The sequence below is a fragment of the Eublepharis macularius genome, chromosome 4 (assembly GCF_028583425.1).
Source record: "Eublepharis macularius isolate TG4126 chromosome 4, MPM_Emac_v1.0, whole genome shotgun sequence".
In the NCBI taxonomy this organism is placed as follows: Eukaryota; Metazoa; Chordata; class Lepidosauria; order Squamata; family Eublepharidae; genus Eublepharis; species Eublepharis macularius.
This window is the reverse complement of record NC_072793.1, coordinates 101,134,581-101,157,677: the sequence shown is the minus strand read 5'-3', so window position 1 is coordinate 101,157,677 and position 23,097 is coordinate 101,134,581. Positions and strand designations below refer to the sequence as shown.

Sequence of the window (23,097 nt, the reverse complement as noted above, 5' to 3'; positions counted from 1 at the left end):
CAGGGTGCCATCCCTGGACACACCCACATGATAACATGATTGATTCCATATTACTGCTGCTCTGTTGAGTATTATGTTTAGCACCTTGCTCAGATTGCAGGATCATTGGTTCAGCCTTGACAAGACCTGGCTCAGAATTATGTCTTGTGTAATAATTTAATAGACAATTTTATACTATATTGTGTTGCATTACTCACCTGTTTCTTAATGATACTTTAATAGATTACCCTTTTTGCATTTAGGATGCTTTTCCAAGAGTATTTTTTATTAACACCAAATTAAGTACAGCTCTGAAAGACTGAACATGTGGCTAGCCTATGTTCAGTTCTTAGACCACAAAGTGTCATTCCTTTACTGAGGTTTATGCTTCCTTTCTTCTTCCCAGCTCATAGGTTGCATAATTGGCCGCCAGGGCAGCAAGATCAGTGAGATCCGACAGATGTCTGGAGCACACATCAAGATTGGGAATCAGACTGAAGGCTCTGCTGAACGTCATGTGACCATCACGGGCACCCCAGTCAGCATTACTTTGGCTCAGTACCTCATCACAGCCTGGTAAGAGCCATTATGACTGCCGGGGGCAGGGAAGTAACTCAGTAATTATCCAGATACTTGGAAGTATCAGTATGGCTCCTTTGTGCTAATGCTCAAGCCATGGGGTTCTTAGATGGACCATTTTGTGAGAATCTAGTGGGGATACCTTGCCATGCTGGGTGAATTGTTTGTTTGCAAATACTCTGCCTACTGCTTGATAGTAGGAGGATAATCATGCAGCATTTCTGTTGCTCCCTTACCAGGATTTCACAGCCTGTCTCTGACTCAGATGAAAACCTCAAAGCCTTGTTGCTTTTATGAGCACACATCGTGCTAATCGCATTTGCTACAATATTCTGGGCAGAGTCCATCTTGAGCTGGCACTGCAAATTTCCTTTGCAGCTGAAAGCCACAGAAATATCACTCCATTATGTGTGGGAATGTCTGTGTACCATTGAGCATGTGAATCTGTTTTATGCATCCTAAGAGATCATCTTACTTAGGTAGTCAGAAATGTATGACTACTATAAGTTGGCATTTGCATGATGCTTATTTAGACCAGACATATTGGAGGTGAGGGGAAGATGGCGTCCTGAGCAGACACACCAGCATGTCGCTCCTGCTGTTATCCGGCTTTAAGATAAGTGTCTGTACTGACCAGACATATTGGAGTGATCATTTTTCACAATTACTACTATTGGTAGGAGAAAAGTCTAAGCATATTGCCAAATTATCAATTCAAGGATGCACTGAAACTGAGACTTTTAAAGGGAAGAATCGCACATTATGTCTTTGTACAGATTTATTAAAAAATGCAGCCCACTGGGGCTATGAATTATAAAGGGTTGGAGGGGGGGAGAGGGGCTTCTTAAACTCTTTCTGCCTTGTCATATTCCTTCTAAAACTAGGGGGAAACTTACAAGTAATAACCCCAGAACTCTCTTCAGTGGCTGATGTGTTACATATTCAAGGAGCTGAATTGAGCATGAATAAAGATCCTGAAAAAGAATTTTAAAAATCCTTTCTTTCCTCCTGGAATTAGTAAGCAGATAAACAATATTGTGGATGTTCTTTTAGGAAGATACAGTTCTAGTTTTTGCACAGAGAAGCACAGCCAATGACCCAAGAAAGCTGGGAGGAGTGTGTGGCCCCCAAACATTGGAAAACTATGACAGTGTAAGCACTGTAGGATTTGAGTCCAGTGGCACCTTAAAGACCGACAAGATTTTCAGGGTGTAAGCTTCTAGGAGTCAGAACTCCCTTCTTCAGACACCCCGGTGATTTGGAGGTAAGTAGGGCCAATCCACATGTGATGTTGTGGATCTGTATTCAGATTCCCTTATATATAATTGAATAACAAAAATTAGCTACAACGGCGGTGGGGAGATAACCCCCTATGCCATTTCCCAGACTAGAACCTCCCCCCAATGCTATTTTAAGCCCAATAGAGAAAAAATACTATCTCTGATGCATGTCACCCCATAGCTGCTCAGTTACATGTTGGGGATCCAACATTCTCAACATCATGTGTGGTCTGACTCTACAGAACCAGCCCATGACTCAATCTTGATTGTTTAAATATGCCCTGAATATAGCCTGCTCACTACAACATGGCAGAGGTTTTCCAAAAAAAGGTAGAGCAGAATCCCCAAAAGAGAGGGGATTCTTGGAGAGAAAATGCAGAAATTATTCAGACTACCAGCTCCAGTCTTGCTGTGTTCCTGTTCTTTTGCTCATGTCTTTCATGACAGAGTAAATACATATCCATGTGTGTGCATATGTATAATCATTATGCAAATTGTACCTATCAACCCAGCCATATTTTTCTGCGTTCAACCTTGTACGTGCATACTTCAGTGCATATACATCCAAGTATGTCCATACATGTCTGTGTTTGTGTAAATATGTGTGCATGCTCAGATCTCATTCTCTCTCCCTTCTTGTTCTTCAGTTTAGAGACGGCCAAATCTACCTCCCAGACGCCCCCCGTTGACCTCGGCATGACCTTCTCCCAGCCCCTCACTCCTTCACCAGCCCCAGCACTGACAGCAGTGGCTGCACCTCCCCCAACCTTGCTTGGTGCCCCCTATGCTATCTCCCTCTCCAACTTCATCGGCCTGAAACCTGTTCCTTTCTTGACTCTGCCCCCTTCCTCAGCCACGGGGCACAATGGCAGCCTTGCCACCTACACGACCAAGATCTCCACAGCCAATGCCACCAAGAAGGCTGAGAGACAGAAGTTCTCCCCATACTGAAAGAGGAATGTGGGCTTGGGGGCAAGGAGAGGAAACCTCTAGGGATCCTCACGTTCTTTGCAAGATGCCATCAGCATTGGTTCACTCCAAAGGGAGACTACATGGGGAAAGGCTAGGTAATGTGTGAGGAGAAAAGCCATGTGTAGAAAAGCAGGGGGATGGGAGAGAGAACAAACTGGACAGTCATTAAGAGCAGAGATAATCAAGAGTCGGACAGGGAACTGGTTTGTCTCCATAGATTGCACCTGACACTGGCTAAGGAGATGTTTATGGTAGGTAAGGCTATCTCAGCCTCATGCTTTTACCTCTGTTGAGCAATTGCTGCCCTACACTAGAAAGTATTATCTTCCTTTACCCTCCACAAACCTATCTTGTATCCTCTGGGAAGAACTTCATGCCATCTTATTTCCAGGTACTTAAAGAAAAGTTATCCTTCCCCTCAATTCTTTGTACTGTATTGAAGGAGCTGGTGACCTTGTGAAAGGTCCCATCTTGATTGTGGCAGTAGATGGAGCTTGTTAGACCTTTGGTGATGACACTAGAGGATATGCTATGCTGCTGTTTCCCATGCATTGTATTTTTAAGGTCAGGGCTGGGAAAGGAATTTGATTGTATAGAACTGGAAGCTATGTAGGACCTAGAAATGATGGGACATTCTAATATGAAGAGAAGGGCTATGATGGAAGAAAGGCAGGTGATAAATAACTAATATCAAGTATTATTATATTAGTTATTTATAATATGAAGCCAGCCAGATCTTGTTATAGCTGAATAAGAACATGGATGGGAAGCTTTTACAACTGTACATCAGCCCTTAATATTGCTTAGGATTTAGAGTTATACTTTCTCCTGAGAGCTTGCTAGGACTGAAGGGATTTACTAGCATTGTTCTCTAGTTAACAGGGATTAGTGCTGCAGTGACAGAGATATTTTTTCATTCTTGCAACTTTCCCAATTGAAAAATTGAACACTGACTACTCATAAATACCTGGACTAGAACTTTCCAGCACTGGCTTCCAATCAGCTGGCGAGCTTATAGGAGGCTGACATGTTCTCCCAGGTTTGCCCCATGTTTTGCTTTCTGCCATATCTCAGGAACTCGATTCTTCTCATATTTTGGCAGGACCTGTAATATCTGTCATGCCAATAAAACATCTCTGAATTTATTGCTTGCTGTCATGATCTGGTGTCTATAATTTTTATTTCTAGCCTTTCAATGACTCCACTCAGTAGATTCTGCAATATTTTATTCTCTGGAAAAGTTTCCTATTTTCAGCCAATATATTATCATAAAGGCACATCTAGATGGGATAAGTGCATATGTGAGGAAAGAGAATACTCTGAAACTTCAGGCTGAGACAGATGCCCACCCTAATAACTTCTGACTGAAAACTTTGCAAGTCTGACACTTCCACTTCTGACATTTTGTCGTCATGATTTTGATGACCCAGCCATGCATAAGGAGAGGCCACACTATTCTCAGTACAAATGGATACCATGGCTGTTTTCCAGGGCTGGTATGTATGACTGGAAATCCAGACTTTTACAGGTATACATTTCTGTGTACCAAATATGAAAAATATGCATATTTTTGTATATTTGTATATTCATACGAAACAGCCACCATGCCTGTTGGAATGACTTAAGGCAGCATGTTCTGCAAGGTTGGATTATCAAAATTGTAATGACTGAACAGGACTGTAAAGAGGCTGTTGTCCCAAAATTATATGACTCACATAGTCACATTGCTGTGTTCGGTAATTGTCCAAATATTGTAACTGTATCACATAGCAAAGGATGATATGGCCAGTTTTCTAGCTGGTGTAAACCAATGTATCTCCACTTAAGTGGGTTAGCTTGCCAGCTGATATAAACTGTCATACTGAATTTCTTCAATTAATTAATTGCAAACACTTATCATTATAAAGCATTACATGGATTATGACTGTTGGTTAAATATCTCACCTTGGTTCTTGCCCTGCCCATTAGTAAACCAGTTGGCTTCCCATGAGCAAAGTTTATCTACACATTGCAGAGTACACACACAGTTGTGTATACTCTGTAATCTGAATGTGATGCCTAAAAAGCTAAATTCTAAAATATACAAACTAAGCAAATATGCATAATGCATCTTTTTTGTATACTTTATTCTCCCTTTTGTTAAATTGCTTAATATATTCAAGTTTGCTAGTCAAGGGAAAGCAAGGACACTGAAGCCCTGCCTCAACCATTGAAAATCTTATTTTGCTTTCTGCCTCACTTCTGAGATTTCAGCAGGCATAGGTGATGCACTTTCAAGTATGTCTTTATACCCCTAAGGGATTGGAGCTTAATATGTTTTTTGTAAAATGAAAGTTAAAATTCTCACAAAGCTGAATTCTGCATTCATTGCCCCATTCTGTACTTTCCTGTGCTCCTGTGGAATCACACACAGTATACGCACAGCTCTGGATGAGCAATTACTAATTGGCGTACCATACCAAAGTCAGCAAAGGAAGTTAAAGGGGCAAATGTTGGTAAAATGTTGGCAGTTACAGCTTTGCAACCATTTAGAAGTTCAAAGGGCAATGGGATCTTAATATCTAATTTACCCTGAACTACAGATCATCTATGCCACTTGAAGCACTGATCACTTGAAATTAAACAGTTGTACCAATAACTAAGGCAGTGGTCTACACTAATGGAACTCATCTTCTATTAATATGTCATAAATCATCACTGATGTGCCCCAAAGTTTTGATTCCACAAGGAAGGGGTAGAGACAAGAATTCCTCCTTTGGCATGCAAGTCCAACCATCTGGCTTTCAGGTGGAGCTGGTGTTTATCTCCATCACTCACAGGCAAAAAGTTCTCATTTTTGTTTCTTTATTTTATTTTTGCTGCTCTCAAGAATTTCCCTCCCATTATCCCATGATCTTTTTTGGTTTGTCTTTGAAAATGCTGTACATATAATTCTATATTTTTTCTCCTTTATAACTTATCACTAATTCAATAAAAATGTAAACTTTGACAACTCAGTAGTATAGTTATTAGAATTTTGTATATTTGAATGAGGCAAACAAAGCCAATCCTTTGTAAGATTATTACAATGGAAGAGGGAAGACTTTTGTAACACTTTACCAAAAGAACTGAGGGTAGCTAAAGTTGCCAACTTTTTTTCAGGCAGGGCTACTGGATATTTATTGGCTGCACAACAGGCAGAAAACCAATAGGTTATGCATTGTATGCTACAAAAAGGGTCACCTGCTGACTTGGTGTGAAAAGGTTCCCCTGCCAGAAAAAAGTGACAGCTGTAAAGTATGTTCAGGTTTATGTTTTTAGTTGAGTCACAACAGCTATTACTGCTGATTCTGCCCTGATTCTCCACTCAGATTAATCAGAATCACAGCATGGCACACTGAAAGAGGGGAGGGGGGAAACAGTCCTCTTACTATCATTATTGTGTGCACAGACATTTTCTAAAGAACTAAATATTTTTCCAAAAGGACCCCAAAGAAGATGAAGCCCATCCTTCTGCTGTATAACAGGATCTGGCTGGATCTTCTGGACTCATCATCAGAACAAAGAGGCTGTTACTCTTTCCTTATCCCAATTGTATCCCACCCTTCTTCCAAATAACTCAGTACGACATGCATGTGCCTGTGAGGCTGGTTACGCTGCAAGATCATTGACTGGCTCAAGGTCACCCACTAAGTTCAAAGTTCAAAGGCTGAGTAGGGATTTAAGCTCAAGGCTCTCCAGCTGTATCCAACGCTCTTATCGACTACATTGTATTAGTCCATTTAAAGGATACCATATAGATGTGGGAGCCACTGATCTTACGGTTGCTCAGCATTGCTCAGCATTCATAAATGTCAATCTGAAAACTTTTTAAAGTGCTGGAAGTGCTCTATTATATAGACAATGAATACAATAAATACAATCTTATGTATACAATATGTAACAAAAATTTCTAGGAAGAGTTCAAAAAGTAGCTTGACATTGAACACCAATTTTCAATAAACACACCATACATAACACCATCACAATATGTTTATGGACTAGAAAAGTTATTACTTACTTGCAAGAAATCTCCTAGCAATTGATATTTTTGTATAGGAACCAGTATTTATTGCAATAAGCTGTTTGGATTTATTATATTATATATGGTGTGTTTATTGAAAATTGGTGTTCAATGTCAAGCTACTTTTTGAACTCTTCCTAGAAATTTTTGTTACATATTGTATACATAAGATTGTATTTATTGTATTCATTGTCTATATCATAGAGCACTTCCAGCACTTTAAAAAGTTTTCAGATTGACACGAATTGTGTTTAAATTTGTGTCGTTGTTACCCTCCGGTGGGCGGTGGCCTGCTTTCCTTTGTAGTTTTGTCCGGGGGGGGGGGGGAGCCCTTCTCTTTGTTTGCTTTTCATGTTACCAGCAGTACTGGAAGTGCTACAGCGCCTGTTACATAACTTGGTGAAGGTAATAAACAGGCCTTTGTAACCCAGATGGTGAAGCTTAGTTGCAAAAAAAAGGGATGTGTGTGTAACGAAATAGAGCTGTGGTGTTGGGAGGAGGAGGGGGCGGGAGAAGTAATTGCCCTGATAGGGTTGCCAACTCTGGGTTGGGAAATTCCTGGAGATTTGGAGGTGGAACCTGGAGAGGGTAGAATTTGGGGAGGGGAGGGGCCTCAGTGGGTATAACTCCATAGAGTCCACCCTCCAAAGCAATCCTTTTATTCATGGGAGCTGAGCTGTCACCTGGACATCAGTTATAATTCTGGAAGAGCTCCAGGCAACCCTCCCCCTGCTTGGCACCTCCAATCAGAAATCCTCCTCTCTGTCCAGAGGAGAAGAATACAGGCTTAATATGGTGCTTGTCTTTTTTCATACTGGAACTGAAAAGCAGCCCAGAGGAAGGGCCATTTTTTATCATGACAACAGAGCCCAAGGAGGAGGGGTGGGGAGCAGTTAATTCCCATTGTTCAGTGCTGCCACCTCAGCTCAGACAGGACTACTTATTGCAATGAGACTATTCCACAGAAAAATATTCATGGATCCCCAGCATTTTAAAAATAGTTTGTCTGAAAGTCACAGGTGATTTAATCAAGTAAGTAAGGGGATAATCATTGTGTCACTGGCCAAATAATATTGAATTTCAGCAGAACACCATCATTATGAATCACAATAATGTGCCTATCCGTGTGCAAAAAATGAGGAGATGAGGCAAGCAGCAAGCAAGAGCAAAAGAAACATACCAGAAGCAAGGTTGGCCTAACAGGGCACTGAGCTGATGTGTCCTAAGTCAGCCCATGTTTAAGGAGCGTGGCCTGTTGCTATGTGAATGGGAAACATGGGAGCTCTCCCTGCTTTATACTCCTGGTTTCCACAGCAACTGCAAAATGGGTATTTATTTGCCAGCATGCTGAGCTCATGTGGCCAGCAACAGATATCGAGCAAAAAAGTGAAATTATCGTGGTCAGAACTGCCATAATGCTGCATTTGCCTGCATGTGTTCTGTGGGACACTTTGTCAGAGCTCCCATTCAAATCTAGGCCAATACAATATGGATGCAGTAGCCCCTTCTGAAGCTTTGGTGCTCATTCTGGGATAAATGGATTCTAATATTTCTTTGACTAAACATGATGGCCACTTTCTACTTCCACTGACTGAAGTGAAATCCTAAACAAAAACGGGCAAACATTGCTTGTTTCCATTAATTAGCAAAATTAGAGACTATCTCTCCAGGTCCAAGCCGGGTTCTGGAAGGCAGCTCGAGTCCATTTCCATTCCTTGCTGCCCTCTGGTTGTGATCCCACACAATTTTAGACTGGAGAGGTGAAATTGACAGAGCCTTGGAGGAGGTGAAGATGAAATTAACAAATCCTCTGAGGAATGATCTCCAACTGCTGTTTTTTTAAACTACACTTCCCAGCTAACATTGCGTCTCCCTACACTTGAACACGCACTGAAGTGTTGTGTGTAGAGAGACTCCAAGGACCGTTTATCCCTGCATGTTTCTGTGCAATAGCTTCCTTCTCTGCAATGTCTCTCCTAACCTGAGGCATGCTCACCAACAGTCTAGGCTTCCCCATGCCTCTGGAACAACCTCTTGGAGGAGGTCAGGGTGTGGTGGGTGGCTGAGGAGGTTCCACACGCCGCCCTGGACTCTTGCCGCGCCTGGCCCATGGCTGCTGCGCCTGGCTGGGGGTGTGTGTTGGTGGCGGCGGCACAGGGTGGGTCGGGGCGGGAGGGCTGGCAGGCTGCAGCAGCTGCAGGCCAGGCGCGCCAGCTCTGTGGCACATGCCCCCTCCTCCGGTGCCCCCGGCGGCGCCTCAGCACTCAAGGCGGGGGGCGGACCTGCCTCAATGGGCGCGCTGGCCCTGCCTATGACACAGTAATTCCATACCAGCCAAGAAATTCTGCAATATTTATCTTGGGAAGAATTCACTTTGTAAGCTTTTAACAATAGCCTGGGCACTGTGCTTTAATAAATGTACCAGCAGACACTGAGACAATGAAAGCCAGGCACTCCTTTGATCAAACCACTTACATTGGCTGAATCCCTTAGAACAAAAAAGCTTCATGGGCAGTGGAGGACAGAGAATGCAATTTTGCTTGTTTATAATCAAAGGCATTGGGGGGAAATTACCTCCCCCACCCCCAATATGGGATCTTCAAATGGATGCACATCATGTGAAAGGGTGAAATGATGAGAGAGTATGAGACATCATTTCATGCCTGAACTTATCTTGGAGTAAAAGGAATCTACAATATGCCAAGGATCTTAATAATAATTGACTTTTACTTCCCTTCTGCCCTAAATCTAAACATATTTCATAAAAGCAAGGACTGACCTGGAAGGTACACTGTGTTCTTGGTGAGACACGGAAGTGAGCCTCAAGTTTACCCTTCACCCTTGTAGGCAGAATAGGCAGTGCGATCAGCTATGACCATGTGCACATCTCTGCGTATATATGTCCTACCTACACAACCTCACAAAATGGTGGAGAATTTGCGTGGAATGGGATTTACATACACATGTGGCCATTCACACAGAAAATTCTATTGACAGTGAGCTTTCTATCCTTGGTTATGAGTCTACATGATCCTCAATGCAAGGGCACCAGCAGCTGTCACTTTAGTTTTTTCTGCACAGATCTGATAGGATATCCAGTAGCTCAGAGATACAGTGGATTTTCTTATCTAATCTCTTTTTTATTTGATTAGTAATGGAAGAAGTGAAGTCATTGTGGTTTAAATGTGCCAGGGGACATTCTCAACTGGGTACCCTTCCCTTTGTTGCACAGCTTTCAAAGAACGGGGGCAGAGTTCAACTAAAAAAATAAATCACTCAATATTTTCAGCTTAATTTTAAAAAACATTGGAAGTTTATTTTTGCTTGGCGTTTTCCCTTTTGTTAAATGTTTCTTAGAGATATTAGATTTCTCATTTTAAAAGGTTCAAAGGCAATCACTGATTGGGAGTTAAGATGCCTATCAAACTCAAAGCGAATCTACTTGCAGTGTAATAATATAGTCCATTCCTTAGCAAACTAACAGCATCCTTCTTCCATTCCCTGTTCCTCCTGTACATCTGTGTATATAGAAAGTATCCTAGGGTGATTCAAAGTTACAAGGCAAAACGTCCTTAGTGCTTCTTGAGCACAGACTTCAAGGGCCCATCCACACGGCAATTCTGAAGGGGGAGATCTACCTACATTATCTGTTTGCTTGCAACTGTGTGCCCTGGGTGGCAGGAGTTATGCTATGATGCTGCAAGAAAGAGATATCTGCTAAATGGCATTTTGTGCTATCGGTTTAGTACATAAGAAGTAGAACTAAGCATAGAAGCCACTTTGTGGTTGGACCCTTACACCCTCCTTTTGTACCTTAGTTGCTTGCTACTCAGCCAACCTAGTCAAGCAGTGAAATGCACACATATTATTTTCTCTCTGAGAATGCCACTCTGGTGATTGTACCTAACCTAGATAAGAAGACATGGACATATGAAGCAAGGAAAGTGATTCTTAGAACGCCACTTGTATGCACATCATAAGACTCCATTCATATCTAGCCTACAAGGGACTCTGCTTTGGTATGTGAGGGGCACAGTCCCAGCTTACTAAGGAAGAAAAAATTAACCAGCTTGCTAATGGCCCAGGAGGACTAGTTAAATCCATGGTTGGATGTGGGAGGAATCTCACCACTGTTGAAGATCCTTGGCAGACTATCAACTTTCAATAATATTGTTATCACTGCTCCACCCTACTTTTGCTGTCACAGCAGCTGGTAAAGCTTCCTATTTGGAATCTGGGATACTGCTCTCCTCTAACCACAACTATTCCCACCCACCCACCTCCACCAAAACAGCTGAAATCATAGCTGGGCCCCAAGTTCCATGTAAGTTAGTTAGCTCAAATACCATTTAATACAGAATTATGCTGATTTGGTCTTGCTAAGCCCCTCTCAAGAGGTGCCAAACAAATTCCACTAGAAACTACACTATCAGTAGCATTTTGGGGGGAGTAAGAAGAGAGAGAGAGACAGTAACTGTTCTATGTTTCCAAGCCCCTGATGAGGCTGGTTGATGGGCCTTGCCATACAGAAAGCCCTAACATTCATTCCTTTCTCTCCCATAACATCAAGATTCACTCCAGTGGTTGGAATAGAACCATCACATGGGAACACTGGCTCCAATTCAGCTTTGCTTGTGAGCAACTAGTTATATACAATGTCATTCTTCTTAACGACGATGCATACCTTATGGTGCAAATATGCAGGCCCATAAGATATGGGTGAACATGGTCATGTCAGCGATGATGTACATACCAATACATATCAACCATGCACGCATAAATTTGCCTCTACTCAGATCTTCTGGCTGGATTGGGACAACAGGGCTCCTTAAACACAGAAACTCCAAACAGTAGCCTCTCAGAGTATGTCAACTTTTTTCTTCTATTAACAGAATGTTGTCTTAAATAATTAGAATTTGAAAAATACCAGGATTTTCTTTCTTTCTTGAATTACAAATGTAGATACTGTTGCTGAAACAGACTTCATATTCAGTGTGGGCTCTTCTCACAGAGAATCCTCTCAACTTTATGCTATAGCAGTCTGCCTGGAGCCCTGTCCTATTCATGTTACAGAAGCCAATCCTACTAAATCCTACTTCCAGGTAAGCTAGACAACAATTACAATCTTAGCCATTGCCTGAGACAGGTTATGAAAATTCATTGCTGGAGTGAAACTCAGCAGAACTCAACCAAGCAGTATTATTTTGTTGTATATATCACCACTTCTATTTTGCAGGGCTTTTAAGCATGCCCCTGAAATAAATTGAGCTGCCCCTTGCAGCTAAGCAAGTCCCAAGTAATGCTCTGGCATAACAATTCTCCATCTTACTCTGACAGCCTGTATTTGTCGCATCAAGCCAGTCAAAAGGTCACTTTCACTTTAGATTAAGGTTGACTCCTTAGAAGAGCCTTCAGGCAGGCAGGTACTGTGTGCACCACTGCCTACTGCTGTGTGCAGTCTCCCTTGTCACAGTTTTCCACGTCTATTTCATCTGCACTTTCTTTGAGGTCATAATGCACCTAGTGATAGGGCTACAGAGGACGAATAGCTCTGCTCGGTTGGAATTAATTGGTTCTCTTTCTGCCTCAGTGGGGAAACAAGACCTGCAGGACGGCTTCCTCATTATCCCCCTCCCCCCTTAATGGCCTTATCTCTGATCATCCCAGGATTATATACAGCAGCCATGGAAACACTCCTCTCCACAGAAACCATCAGTGGCCACCTGCCACTCATCCACAATTAAGAATACTGAAAGAACGCTATCTGTGAAATTGCCTGATTCTAAACAAAGGGCAGCCAGGACTGGGCATATTAACTCCACAGGCTTAACCTGGTTTAAAAGTCATTCTCTCTTCCTATAGAATCCTGGGAACTGTAGTTCTGAAGGAAACAAAAAAATTCTCAAGCCCTCACAGGGCTGGCTGTATGATGAGGTGGAGTGAGGTGTTAGCCTCAGATGGGACTCATGGTACATGGCTTCACTGCTACCCTTGCCTCATTGTCACTGTGCCTGCCCTTAGTGCCAGAGCAAATAATGCTTCTTTCATCCTCTCTCCCTCAGGTGTTTTTAAACTAGACACACATGCTCAACAGATTCCCAAATTCTCATGAGATTAATCTTGTGAGCATCTGGGCATACGTGGCTTGCCTTCTTGTACCGAAAGATGCTTGGAAGATGGGAAAGGAAGGAGTGTTAGCTATTCCATTTAGAGGATGTGGCAACCTCAGTCAGCACCCTGTGTCAAGCTGCCTCCGAGGCCTAAACAAACTTCAGTTCCCATAATTCTTTGGGGGAATCTGTGACTGTATAAAATCATATCCATCCACTTTATAATGACAGTGGCATTGGCAGAGTTTGCCAGAGAGTACATGAATAGGTGACAAAAAGTTTGTTCTTCTCTTCATCTGGATGAAGTATAGTTTAATCCAATTTATGGCCCCACTACTTCGGTTAGCTAAGAGGCCAGGGTAGAGTGCAGATTCCCTTGAAGGCATGTATTATATCGGGGCTTTTTTTCAGCTGGAACACAGTGGAATGGAGTTCCGGCACCTCTTGAAAATGGTCACATGGCTGGTGGCCCCGCCCCCTGCTCTCCAGACAGAGGAGAGTTTAGATTGCCCTCCGCGCCGCTGGAGTGGCGCGGAGGGCAATCTAAACTCCCCTCTGTCTGGAAAGCAGGGGGCGGGGCCACCAGCCATGTGACCATTTTCACAGAGGGCAATTTAAACTTTAAAAAACTTCCCCCTTGTTCCAGGTGACCCAAAGTGACATCATTGTGTGGTCCTGGGAGCATGTGTGCACTTTGCGCACATGCATGTAGTACCAGGGGTACTACCTCCCACCAAGAGTTGCTCCCTGTGCTGGCAACCCACTGAGTTCCACCACCTCTTTTCCCAGAAAAAAGCCCTGGTGTTACTTATATTTGCTTTAAGCAGCAAACCTCTAAACATCAAAGCAGGGTGAGGCTTTGGCCTCTTGGCCTTGTTTGTTTCCCCTCCAAGGCAACTGGTTGGCCAATGTGTGAAACGACGCTAGATTAGATGTATCACTGGATGATCCAGCAAGGGTCTTCTTATGTTCTTAACAAAAACTCTATGAAACTCATATGAGAAAACCAGCATTGACTCTAAAAAAATTATTTTTATTAAAACATTTATACCCCTCCTTTCCATTTGGTTCAAAATGTCTTTGTTGTCTTTCTCCTTTACTATGGGCCTTCCTTTCTCCTTACTGTTGCCCTCATTCAAGTTTTAAATGAAAAATGAATACAAACTTTCCTTAAACATCCCTTGAAAAGTTTCAGTGTACATACACAGATGCTACACATACTAACCTTTAATCATGCACTCTCAAATACTGTGGATTCTACCCTGATAATATAGAAAATTACTATATTATCCCTAGCCAATTAGTTTGCAGTTGCCATTATTTGTTCACTGAGTTAACAGTTAGTCCAGATAATGTCATTGGCTACCTGTTACATTCAAGTACTTTCTGTGTACATTTTTAAATTGTAAAAAGAACCACTTCTCCCCTCATGCATTCCGAATCCTCACAGAATTGTCTCCTGTCAGTCTCCCCTTCTTGTGTGGCATGTCTTGCATACAAGCATCTTGGGCTCTTTCCGTTATTCCTGTATTATGAAATGGACTTGCAGAGGCAGTCTACAAGGCCCTGTATCTGATGGGCTTTTGTAAAGTTTTCAAGACTGTTCTTTTTTAATAGGTCATGTACCCGTCAAGAGAAAGCCAAAGTAGGCATGAGCTAATGTTTCTGACGTGCAGTCAGTGCTTTGTTACTCTGTTTGGAGGTTGTGGCTTTATACTGTATTTTTGTATCATGGTTTCAACTTGGCCTTGTGGTAATGTTTGTAAGCTGCCTTGGGTTAAATAAGAAAGGTGGGATATAAAGATTTCAAACACATACATACTTGTAATGATTTTTTAAAGAACTTTGAAAGCAGTTGCCTGTCAATAACAAAAGAATCACTTAAGTTTCTTAGGACTATTGCCCATTTGAATTTTCTCTGCCTTCTTCTTACATCTTAATTAATTAATTAACTCCTGTTTCTCTTATGAGTTGACTGATTTTCTCTTTGCAGTTATGGATCAATTGTAAATGATTATCTCTTGGGGGAGGGCTCTGTGCTGCCATAGAGGTGCAAAGAAGATATTAATTACCACCCACCCACCCACCCCCAGAAATCACCCTAATGTCTGAGTATGATCCAGATAGCAATATCTTACCTACCCCTGAGTTGCTGGAGGAATCAAATTTTCCTTGGATTCAAACGGCAGTGTTGACTTGCTGGAAAAATCCAATTTCTCCTGGCAACTGCAGCTATTGTAATAGTGAATTGTGTGGGTTATGGATGTTCATCGTAAGTACCATAACCACCACCACATCTGAACTGCTCTAATAGATTTACAGCGCTCAATCCTTTCAAGAGTTTGTGCACTCCTCTCTGGCACTGGTGCATAAACTTAGAAGACAAATCTGGCTATTGCTCCCTTCCACTACACAGTGGAGGAAGGTATAGCACCATTGGTGCTGGCTTGGGGCTAACAGTACATTAGTGCTTACAATACTTAGCACTCTTGAGGTTGTCTAGAAAGGCCCTTACTCGTAATGCTTTTTCTTACAAAGTACAGTCTCCAAATCTTGTTTAAAGGGTGGCTGTGTACAGCACTGCTCCTGGTAACCCAGGCTATGGCTGCCTAAAACTAGCTCTGATCTCAGCAGAGGAACAACCAGTCAACCACAGAGAGACTATCCATTTTCATTACATTTACTTCCACACTCATAAGAAAAGAAACTACCAACTCCTCCAATAAAGGAGGCTCTGTTCGTTCTTTTAGTGGATGGAGCCTCTTCTTCTTCCTCTTAATTTAGAGTCAGGTGGGAAGAGATGTGGAAATTACTTAAGCCTACTTTCCTTTCCTCAGTTAGTTTCTTCTGGGATTTGGCCTGGAATTCTGAACCCCATTGCAGTCTGGTCCAAAGTGTTCCTGGGGCTGGAATTAATGAAACTGGAACGGGTCTCCATTGTGCAACTGGTCCTCTGCAGGAACTGTAGGAAGTTCTCCTGTATGGATCCCTCTGGGCTAGAGACACACAGCTCTTGACTCAGAGGCTTATTGAGGCAGTGTCGCCCCAGCTTAGCTAACTCTTCCCTGATTTGACGGTTCAGTAGCCCGTAGAAGAATGGGTTGATAGCAAAAGAAGAATAGGCAAGCCAGGTCACAACAATCTCACCATAGCCAGGGGTCACAGAGGAGGAGTTGATGGAGAAATGTAGGTGGAAGGAGAAGAATGGCAGCCAGCAACAGAGGAATTGGCCTACAATCAAGACCAATGTCAGGGCAGCTTTATTCCCACCAAACAAACGTTCAGGTGACAGTCTGGGAGGCACATTCCTGGTTGTGATAATAGTTACTTGGCTGTGAATGGAGTCCGATCTTTGTCTGGGTGTGGCAGTCCAGGATGGGGCAGGGACATGCTGCAGGGAAGCAATCCGGGCCACTTTATAGATGCTGCCATAGACTGCAAAGATTATTAAGGTGGGCAATATGAAGCACAGAGTGCTGAAGATAATCACAAATATCTTCTTGTGTGCTCCAGGGCTCCAGTAGACAGTACATTTGCTGGCACTGCTGGCACCATTGTCTTGTGGCCAGCCCACCAGTGCCAAAGCAGCAACCAGGATGGACTTAATCCAAATGAACACCACCACTGTGACCCCTAGTCCAGTTGTCATCTTGACTTCATACCTCATAGGATGAACAATGTAGTAATACCGTTCCACACTGATGACAGAGACAGTGAGGATGGAGGCACTGATGAAACAGACATTCAGGAAGATTAACGTCTGGCATTCAGCAATGCTATATAATACTCTATTGAAGCAGGTGGAGCTAGAGATGATCCCCAGTGGCATTACAAAAATGGCTGACAATAGATCTACTAGGCAGAGATGGCAGACAAAGATGAACTTCCTCAAAAGAGGTGTCTTGAGGATGACAACCATGACTGCTGTGTTGGCAACCAAGGCAATGACACTTAGCATGACCATGAAGAAAATGCCAGTGGCCTCCTGGAACTGGGACACCTCGGTTGAAAGGAATATATCATGTCCCTGGCTAGAATTCATCTGAGTTCTGTTGAGCATTGTCCCTGAGGTCTGTTTCAAAGTGGTCAGTGCCTTCTTGGCTGTATGGACTGACAAGGGATACTTGTACAATTTGTCATGGCTGCCATCTTCTTTGGTAGTTCTTTATCCCTGCAGAGAAAAAAAAGATAAGTAAAACTTAGTAAATGAGAAATGGATGAATGTTATGTGCTAGGAGCAAACAGACAAGGAGACCATAGCACGTCATTCAGAGTTAACAACAATCTGGAAGCTGTGGCATTGGAAATACATAGGCTGTGTTGGGAAATGTTTCAGCATCAGGTATGCATCTTTCAAAATCAAGCTCTTCTTGGCATTGAATTTTGCTTACCTTGATACAAAAGTATATTTTCATTTTAAAAGCTCATGCTGCATAGCTTTCTATGCATTTCCCCCTCCTCCATTTCATCCTGAAAATAAGATTAGATTGAAAGAGAATGCTGCACAAGCCCACACAGTGACCTTCGTGGCTGATTGGGGCTTAACTACACAATACAGGGCTTCTGGGTCCATCTCCAGGTCCATTCTAGGTCCTGTCAAACAGAGCTGCTCTGTGAGTTCCTGGGTGAAAGTTAGATTCTCAGGTATGTGGGGGCCAATTTAGACTGGGACTGCGAGAAATGGGGAGAAGGAGCCTTCACACCATTTTCCCAAACTGAAATGGCCCAGGACAGGAGTTCTGCTATTTGCCATGCCGGAGAAACATGTGTAGCCCACTAGTACATGTGCAGACTATCGGTACATACACATTTCACCAACAGGTGTGGAAGCAGCGTATCTTGTAGTTAGACTCCGAGTGGGGCTTTGAACCCAGGTCTCCCCAGTCATAATAAGGACGACAGTGATTGCTCTCAAAGTCCCACTTTAAGGCAAATAAAGGGCTAGAACATGGTGAATATCATCATTATTAGATTTCGGAGGGCAGCTAGCCCATTATGCTCCAGAATCATGAGAAGGATCTTATTTTGAAGACAGGCCATACCATTCAGCCTCTGAGTTCTACCTTTCTATGTTTAATGAGAGCACTAAAAATGACAGTCTAATTGCACTAGGGGTACATGTGTCTGGGAAATTCCTGGTTTCCCAGTTTGGCCTTTAGCACTATACTGAACATGCAGGGTAGAAGATCTTGAAATGGTGGGCATACCACAACACGGTATGGATGGAAAATCTTCCACACTGATAACATGAGAGATGATGAGGACAGTGGACTTCGCTCTGTTGTCATTCCTGTTGGTAGTGGAGACGAGATAGGCATCTATCTCAGAATGCTGAGTGCAAGGTGCAGGGATCAAAGCATATCCGATCTTCAGAAGACATAGCCCCAAGTCATCTGTACCAGTAAAAATAATACTAATACTTGTATTCCACTTCTCCAAAGGCAACAAAGTCCCTTGAACCAAATCTTCCAGGTCTAAAGCTCCCCATGCCCATTCTCCAGAGTAGTTCTCCTGGCTCTCATTACTCCTAGAAGGTTAACCCCATACCTAATAAAGACAATGAAAGGTAGCCCCTCCCTCCACAATTTGATCCCATCTAAGCCTCTTACTCTGTGATGTGAAGAGGAGAATGACTTTCACAGTTGCAGGACCAGCCCCTTTAAATGCTAAAGAAAGAAAACGAAACCTAAGAAGCCTGCATTATGAAATCATTGCTTACTCAAGGGCAGAAATAAATCCAGGAGATACTAAGGGAACCGCCCTGGACTTATTTCATCCCCCTGAGAGGAATCTCCCTAATACGTCTTCTCAGCATTCAGCATGCTGGGAGGAAATGGTGCTACTTGTTCTGCACAGTGACATCATTGGTTGCTACAGGTTTTACTTCCCTGGATTGAATTCTAGGGATGCATACAGAAATTTTATTGGGTTTGGCTCATTATGTTCATTACATATTTCACTTGAATACTTTAGTATTTCTGTCTTCAGAGTGGTTAACAGTACTTGGATAAAGGATGCTCCCTCCCCAGCACTTAGACAGGCAGGAGAAAGCCTCCCTGTTCTAAAGACATTTAAAATTCTCATGGAGGCCACAGTTGGAGGGAAATGCTTCATGCACTCAGCACAGCAAGGTAAGAGGTGTACGTGGAGGGCTTGCCTCCCCTTACCTATATGATCTGACTTTGTAAATAAAAATCACTGGCCTGTTTTACACTCAAATGAGTGAACTCAACCACAACCGGATTCTCCCCGAGCTGCTTTTAGATGAGTTGAGAGATCCTCTCACACAGAGAAACCTGTTCCATCTTTTGCCTTGCCCTGTGGGTGTGTACATGTCTGTCTTTCTTTGCTATTGGGTGGAAGTGTGCTCTGCAAAGCAAAGTGGGTGGCCAATCAATTTGCAATGGAGAGAGGACAGAGTACAAAAGGACCAGCTCCCCATCCCAAGCAGGACAGCAGCCCTGATTTCCTTTGTAGACTATGAGAGCAAAGCCTGAGTGAGGGTGCCAGGTGTGGGGGACGGTTTTAGAGAAGGATGTAAAATCAAAAAGAGTCCAGTAGCACCTTTAAGACTAACCAATTTTATTGTAGCATAAGCTTTCGAGCATCAAGTTCTCTTCGTCAGATGCCTGATACAGAGACTGGTCAAATACAGAAGAGGAGGAGAGAGAAGAGGCAATTAGGGGGAGGAAGTGGGAGGGTGCAATCAAAACATTCCTTTGCTAGTATATGTAAACATCTCCTTTTAGTGTGTGTATCAGTTGGCTTCAAAGGAGTTTGCCCTGTTAGTTTGTAGCAGCCAAACAGCTAGACCATCCAATTCCAATGCAGTATGCGCCTTCGATAACCACAGCTCTCCCTGCCAGATGCATCTGACAAAGAGATCTGTGGTTCCCGAAAGCCCACGCCAGGTGCCACTGAGCTCCCCCAGACCCCACCTCTGTAAAGGAAATCTGTTACCTGTGGTAATGTGATAACCATTCATAGTCCCTATTCAGTCCCAGCTTGACAGAGTCAAATTTGCATATGAATACGAGTTCAGCAGCCTGCCGTTGGATTTTGTTTTTGAAAGGTTTCTGTTGAACTACAGTGACCTTTAAGTCTTTGATGGAATGTCCTGGTAGATGTAGAACCCTCAATCCCACCCCTCCCAAGAGAGTGCAAGCAGAGCATCTGTTGCTACTCTCAGAGGACACCCAATTGCTGGAATAGTTCAGCCAAGCAGTGCTTCCCAGCTTGTACAGCATAAGCTATGGAGCCAATAACGAAATTGGGGGGAAGTGTTGTGCATGGAAATGTCAGTCAGGAGTGACTGATGCCATGTTGTGTGAACATGGGCTAAGTTTCTGGTTGGTCAGTGTGCCTGTCAGGCATACATCTGCTAAGTATACCTCTTCTGCCCTTGGGGAAAACAGTAACTTAAGGACAGCAGAGGGAAACAGAAAACTGAGTGCAGCAGCACTGCCAGAAAAACAGCTGGATCTAGCCTAGAGAATTCAGAAGGGCGCTTTGGATTAGTTGCCCTTCTGATATTAATGAACAAGGAACAAGGGCATGTTCTTGATTAGTTATGATCTGAAAGCTCATTCCGACTGTATGTTTCAGTCTCATTATTGCTTATTGCCTGAAGAACATACTGCCCATTTTATAATCATGTGGGATTGCACCAAAATGTACAGACATGCACATGTATGCGGCCATAAATGAAGCAGGGCATGGTTGGAGGGCACTTGATTCAGCCTCCTTGCTGAAACTAAATGTTTCATCTCTGTATTTGGATTTCTACTTGTTTATGAATTTCTGCATCCCATACCTTATTGTATTGTTAATTGAATGTCCCAGCTGTTGATTGTACTGACTTGCACTGTGTAATATGCCTTGAGTCTCAATGAGAAAGGCGGACTAAAAAAAACAAATAAAGCAAGTCTGCATTTGATTAGTGCCTGGAAGGGAGATTGCCTGATCATGTGTATGTGCTGCCTTGAAGTCTCATGATGGAAGAAAGGAAGGATATACATAGATAAATAAATGCTACCTTATATAGGATTGGACCCAATTTAGATTTCCATGGGTGCAGGAAAGGCAACAATTTTAGTCAATTCCCCCTTCTGTGACAACCCCCAAACCTCCTAAAATGCTGCTTCGGGGGGTAGGGGACTTCCCAGAAGTAACTTGGGGAAAGCGTGGGTCTCCTGCAGGAGCGAGGAATTGGCAGAACTCACTCCCCTTGTACCCACAGAAATTCTGGGCAGGATGGAAACCACTTAGTCAGATCGTCTACCCCGCATAGTATACTAAGCAGTACTCAAGAGGTCTTTCTCAACACTTGGAGACAACAGGGAAAATCGGAACCTGGAACCCTCTGCATGCAATGAATGTGCTCTGCCACTGAGATAGGTGCATACTATCTAATACTCATAGCACAGGTTTTTAGACGTACATGGAAGCATGATTGCTTATTTACAGTTATACGCATGCTCTCCCACCTCCTCTAAAATTATCAGCATGCTTCTAAAATTATCAGCATGCTTCTATTTTAAACACACAGGCAGACACACAGGATAAAATTACAATTCTTCTCCCCCATGCAGAAGAGGCATATGGCGGATGGTCTGATCCACAGGATAATTCTCATGAAAAGCATGAGGACACTTTCTGTGTTCTTCCTCCTTCCTTCCCTGGTAACAGCAATAGATTCCTCCTTAGATTGAGTTGCCCGGGCAACCCCACTGTTGTTGAAAAGGCTATATGGGAGCTGCACCCCAGCAACTAAACAGTCCAGCAGCTCTGAAAGCATCACCAGCAGCTTCTGTTTGTACTTTTATAGCTAGGCCCATTGCACAACTCTGTATGCACCTTCCCTGGAAATCCCCCTGGAAGGAACACCTGCCCCTTAGAAAGCTTTCCCCAATCCCTCATTGATGGTGTGTGGAAAAGGGACCTGAGCTCAAAGCAAAAGCATGGAAAGGGGAAATGAGAAAGAGGGGCAACATTAACACTGTGTGAAGCAGCAGAAGCCAGACAAGTGGAAAGGCTGAGGCTGACCATTATTGCTGTGTGTGTGAAGTGCCATTAAGTTGCTTCTGATGTATGGTGACCCTATGAATTAATAATCTCCAAAATGTCCTATCGTTAACAGCTGTGCTCAGATCTTACAAACTGGAGGCTGTGGTTTCTGTTACTGAGTCCAGCCATCTCATTTTAGGTCTTCCTCTTTTCCTATTGTCTTCCACCTTTCCTAGCATTATTGTCTTTTCCAGTGAGTCTTGTCTTCTCATGAAGTGACCAGAGTACGATAGCCTCAGTTTTGTCATTTTAGCTTCTAGGGAGAATTCAGGCTTGATTTGATCTACAACCCACTGTTGCCTTTGAGACCTAATATTTTGATGGCCACAATCATAGGTAGCAGTGCTTTCCAGAGTGTACACTTGGGGATTTCTGGGGTGAAAAGAGAAAGAGAAAAATAGTTTATTTTCCTGTGCATCTTTAGAGCAATAGCTGTGTTCCCAAATCCCAGGATTTTCCAAGAGCAACCACCTGGGAAGGCAGGATAAATTGTAAAGTTGTCTGGATAAGAACACACAGCTCGGGAAAGCCAGTACTTTTTTCCTACTGCGTGACCTCCACTGTTCCTGTGACCCCACAAGAACAGCCAATGCCAAGCATAGATCACATAGGGAATGGCAAATTCTGCAGAGTTTTAGCTCTGTCTTTGTTGTTCTAGGGATAGATTTTTTTCCTTACATGCTAAAGTGTACTGCAAACCCTAGTGTCTTTTGGAACTTACCTTGCTATATGGAAAACGTCTCTACAGTTCAGAGGAAGAGTCCAGTAGCACCTTTAAGACTAACCAACTTTATGGTAGCATAAGCATTCGAGAACCACAGTTCTCTTTGTCAGATGCATCTGACGAAGAGAACTGTCGTTCTCGAACGCTTATGCTACAGTAAAGTTGGTTAGTCTTAAAGGTGCTACTGAACTCTTTTCTATTTTGCTACTACAGACTTACACACCTTGTCAGAATCTGAGGGAAAACAGAGCATCCCAACTTTTGTCCCCCTGTTCCCACTGGGCCTGACTATAGCCATCTCTCTGTACTCCTTTGTAAATGTTGAACTGTAATTTACTGAGTCTG

General features: G+C 43.0%; 2 protein-coding genes across 2 annotated transcripts in view; one reads left to right on the top strand and one right to left on the bottom strand.

Annotated features, from left to right (window-relative positions):
- PCBP4 (poly(rC) binding protein 4) overlaps positions 1 to 3,955 on the top strand; it is a 48,307-nt gene extending 44,352 nt beyond the window's left edge. Inside the window, exons 12-13 of the mRNA XM_054976981.1 lie at positions 386 to 555; positions 2,486 to 3,955. Coding sequence (XP_054832956.1) covers positions 386 to 555; positions 2,486 to 2,789 — 474 coding nt within the window. The 3' untranslated portion in view covers positions 2,790 to 3,955. The remainder of the gene's footprint in view (positions 1 to 385; positions 556 to 2,485) is intronic.
- Positions 3,956 to 15,795: 11,840 nt separating this feature from the next.
- Positions 15,796 to 17,022, bottom strand: GPR62 (G protein-coupled receptor 62). Its single transcript, XM_054978843.1, has one exon. It carries the CDS (start codon positions 17,020 to 17,022, stop codon positions 15,796 to 15,798), a length of 1,227 nt encoding a protein of 408 aa, XP_054834818.1.
- Positions 17,023 to 23,097: the final 6,075 nt, after the last annotated feature.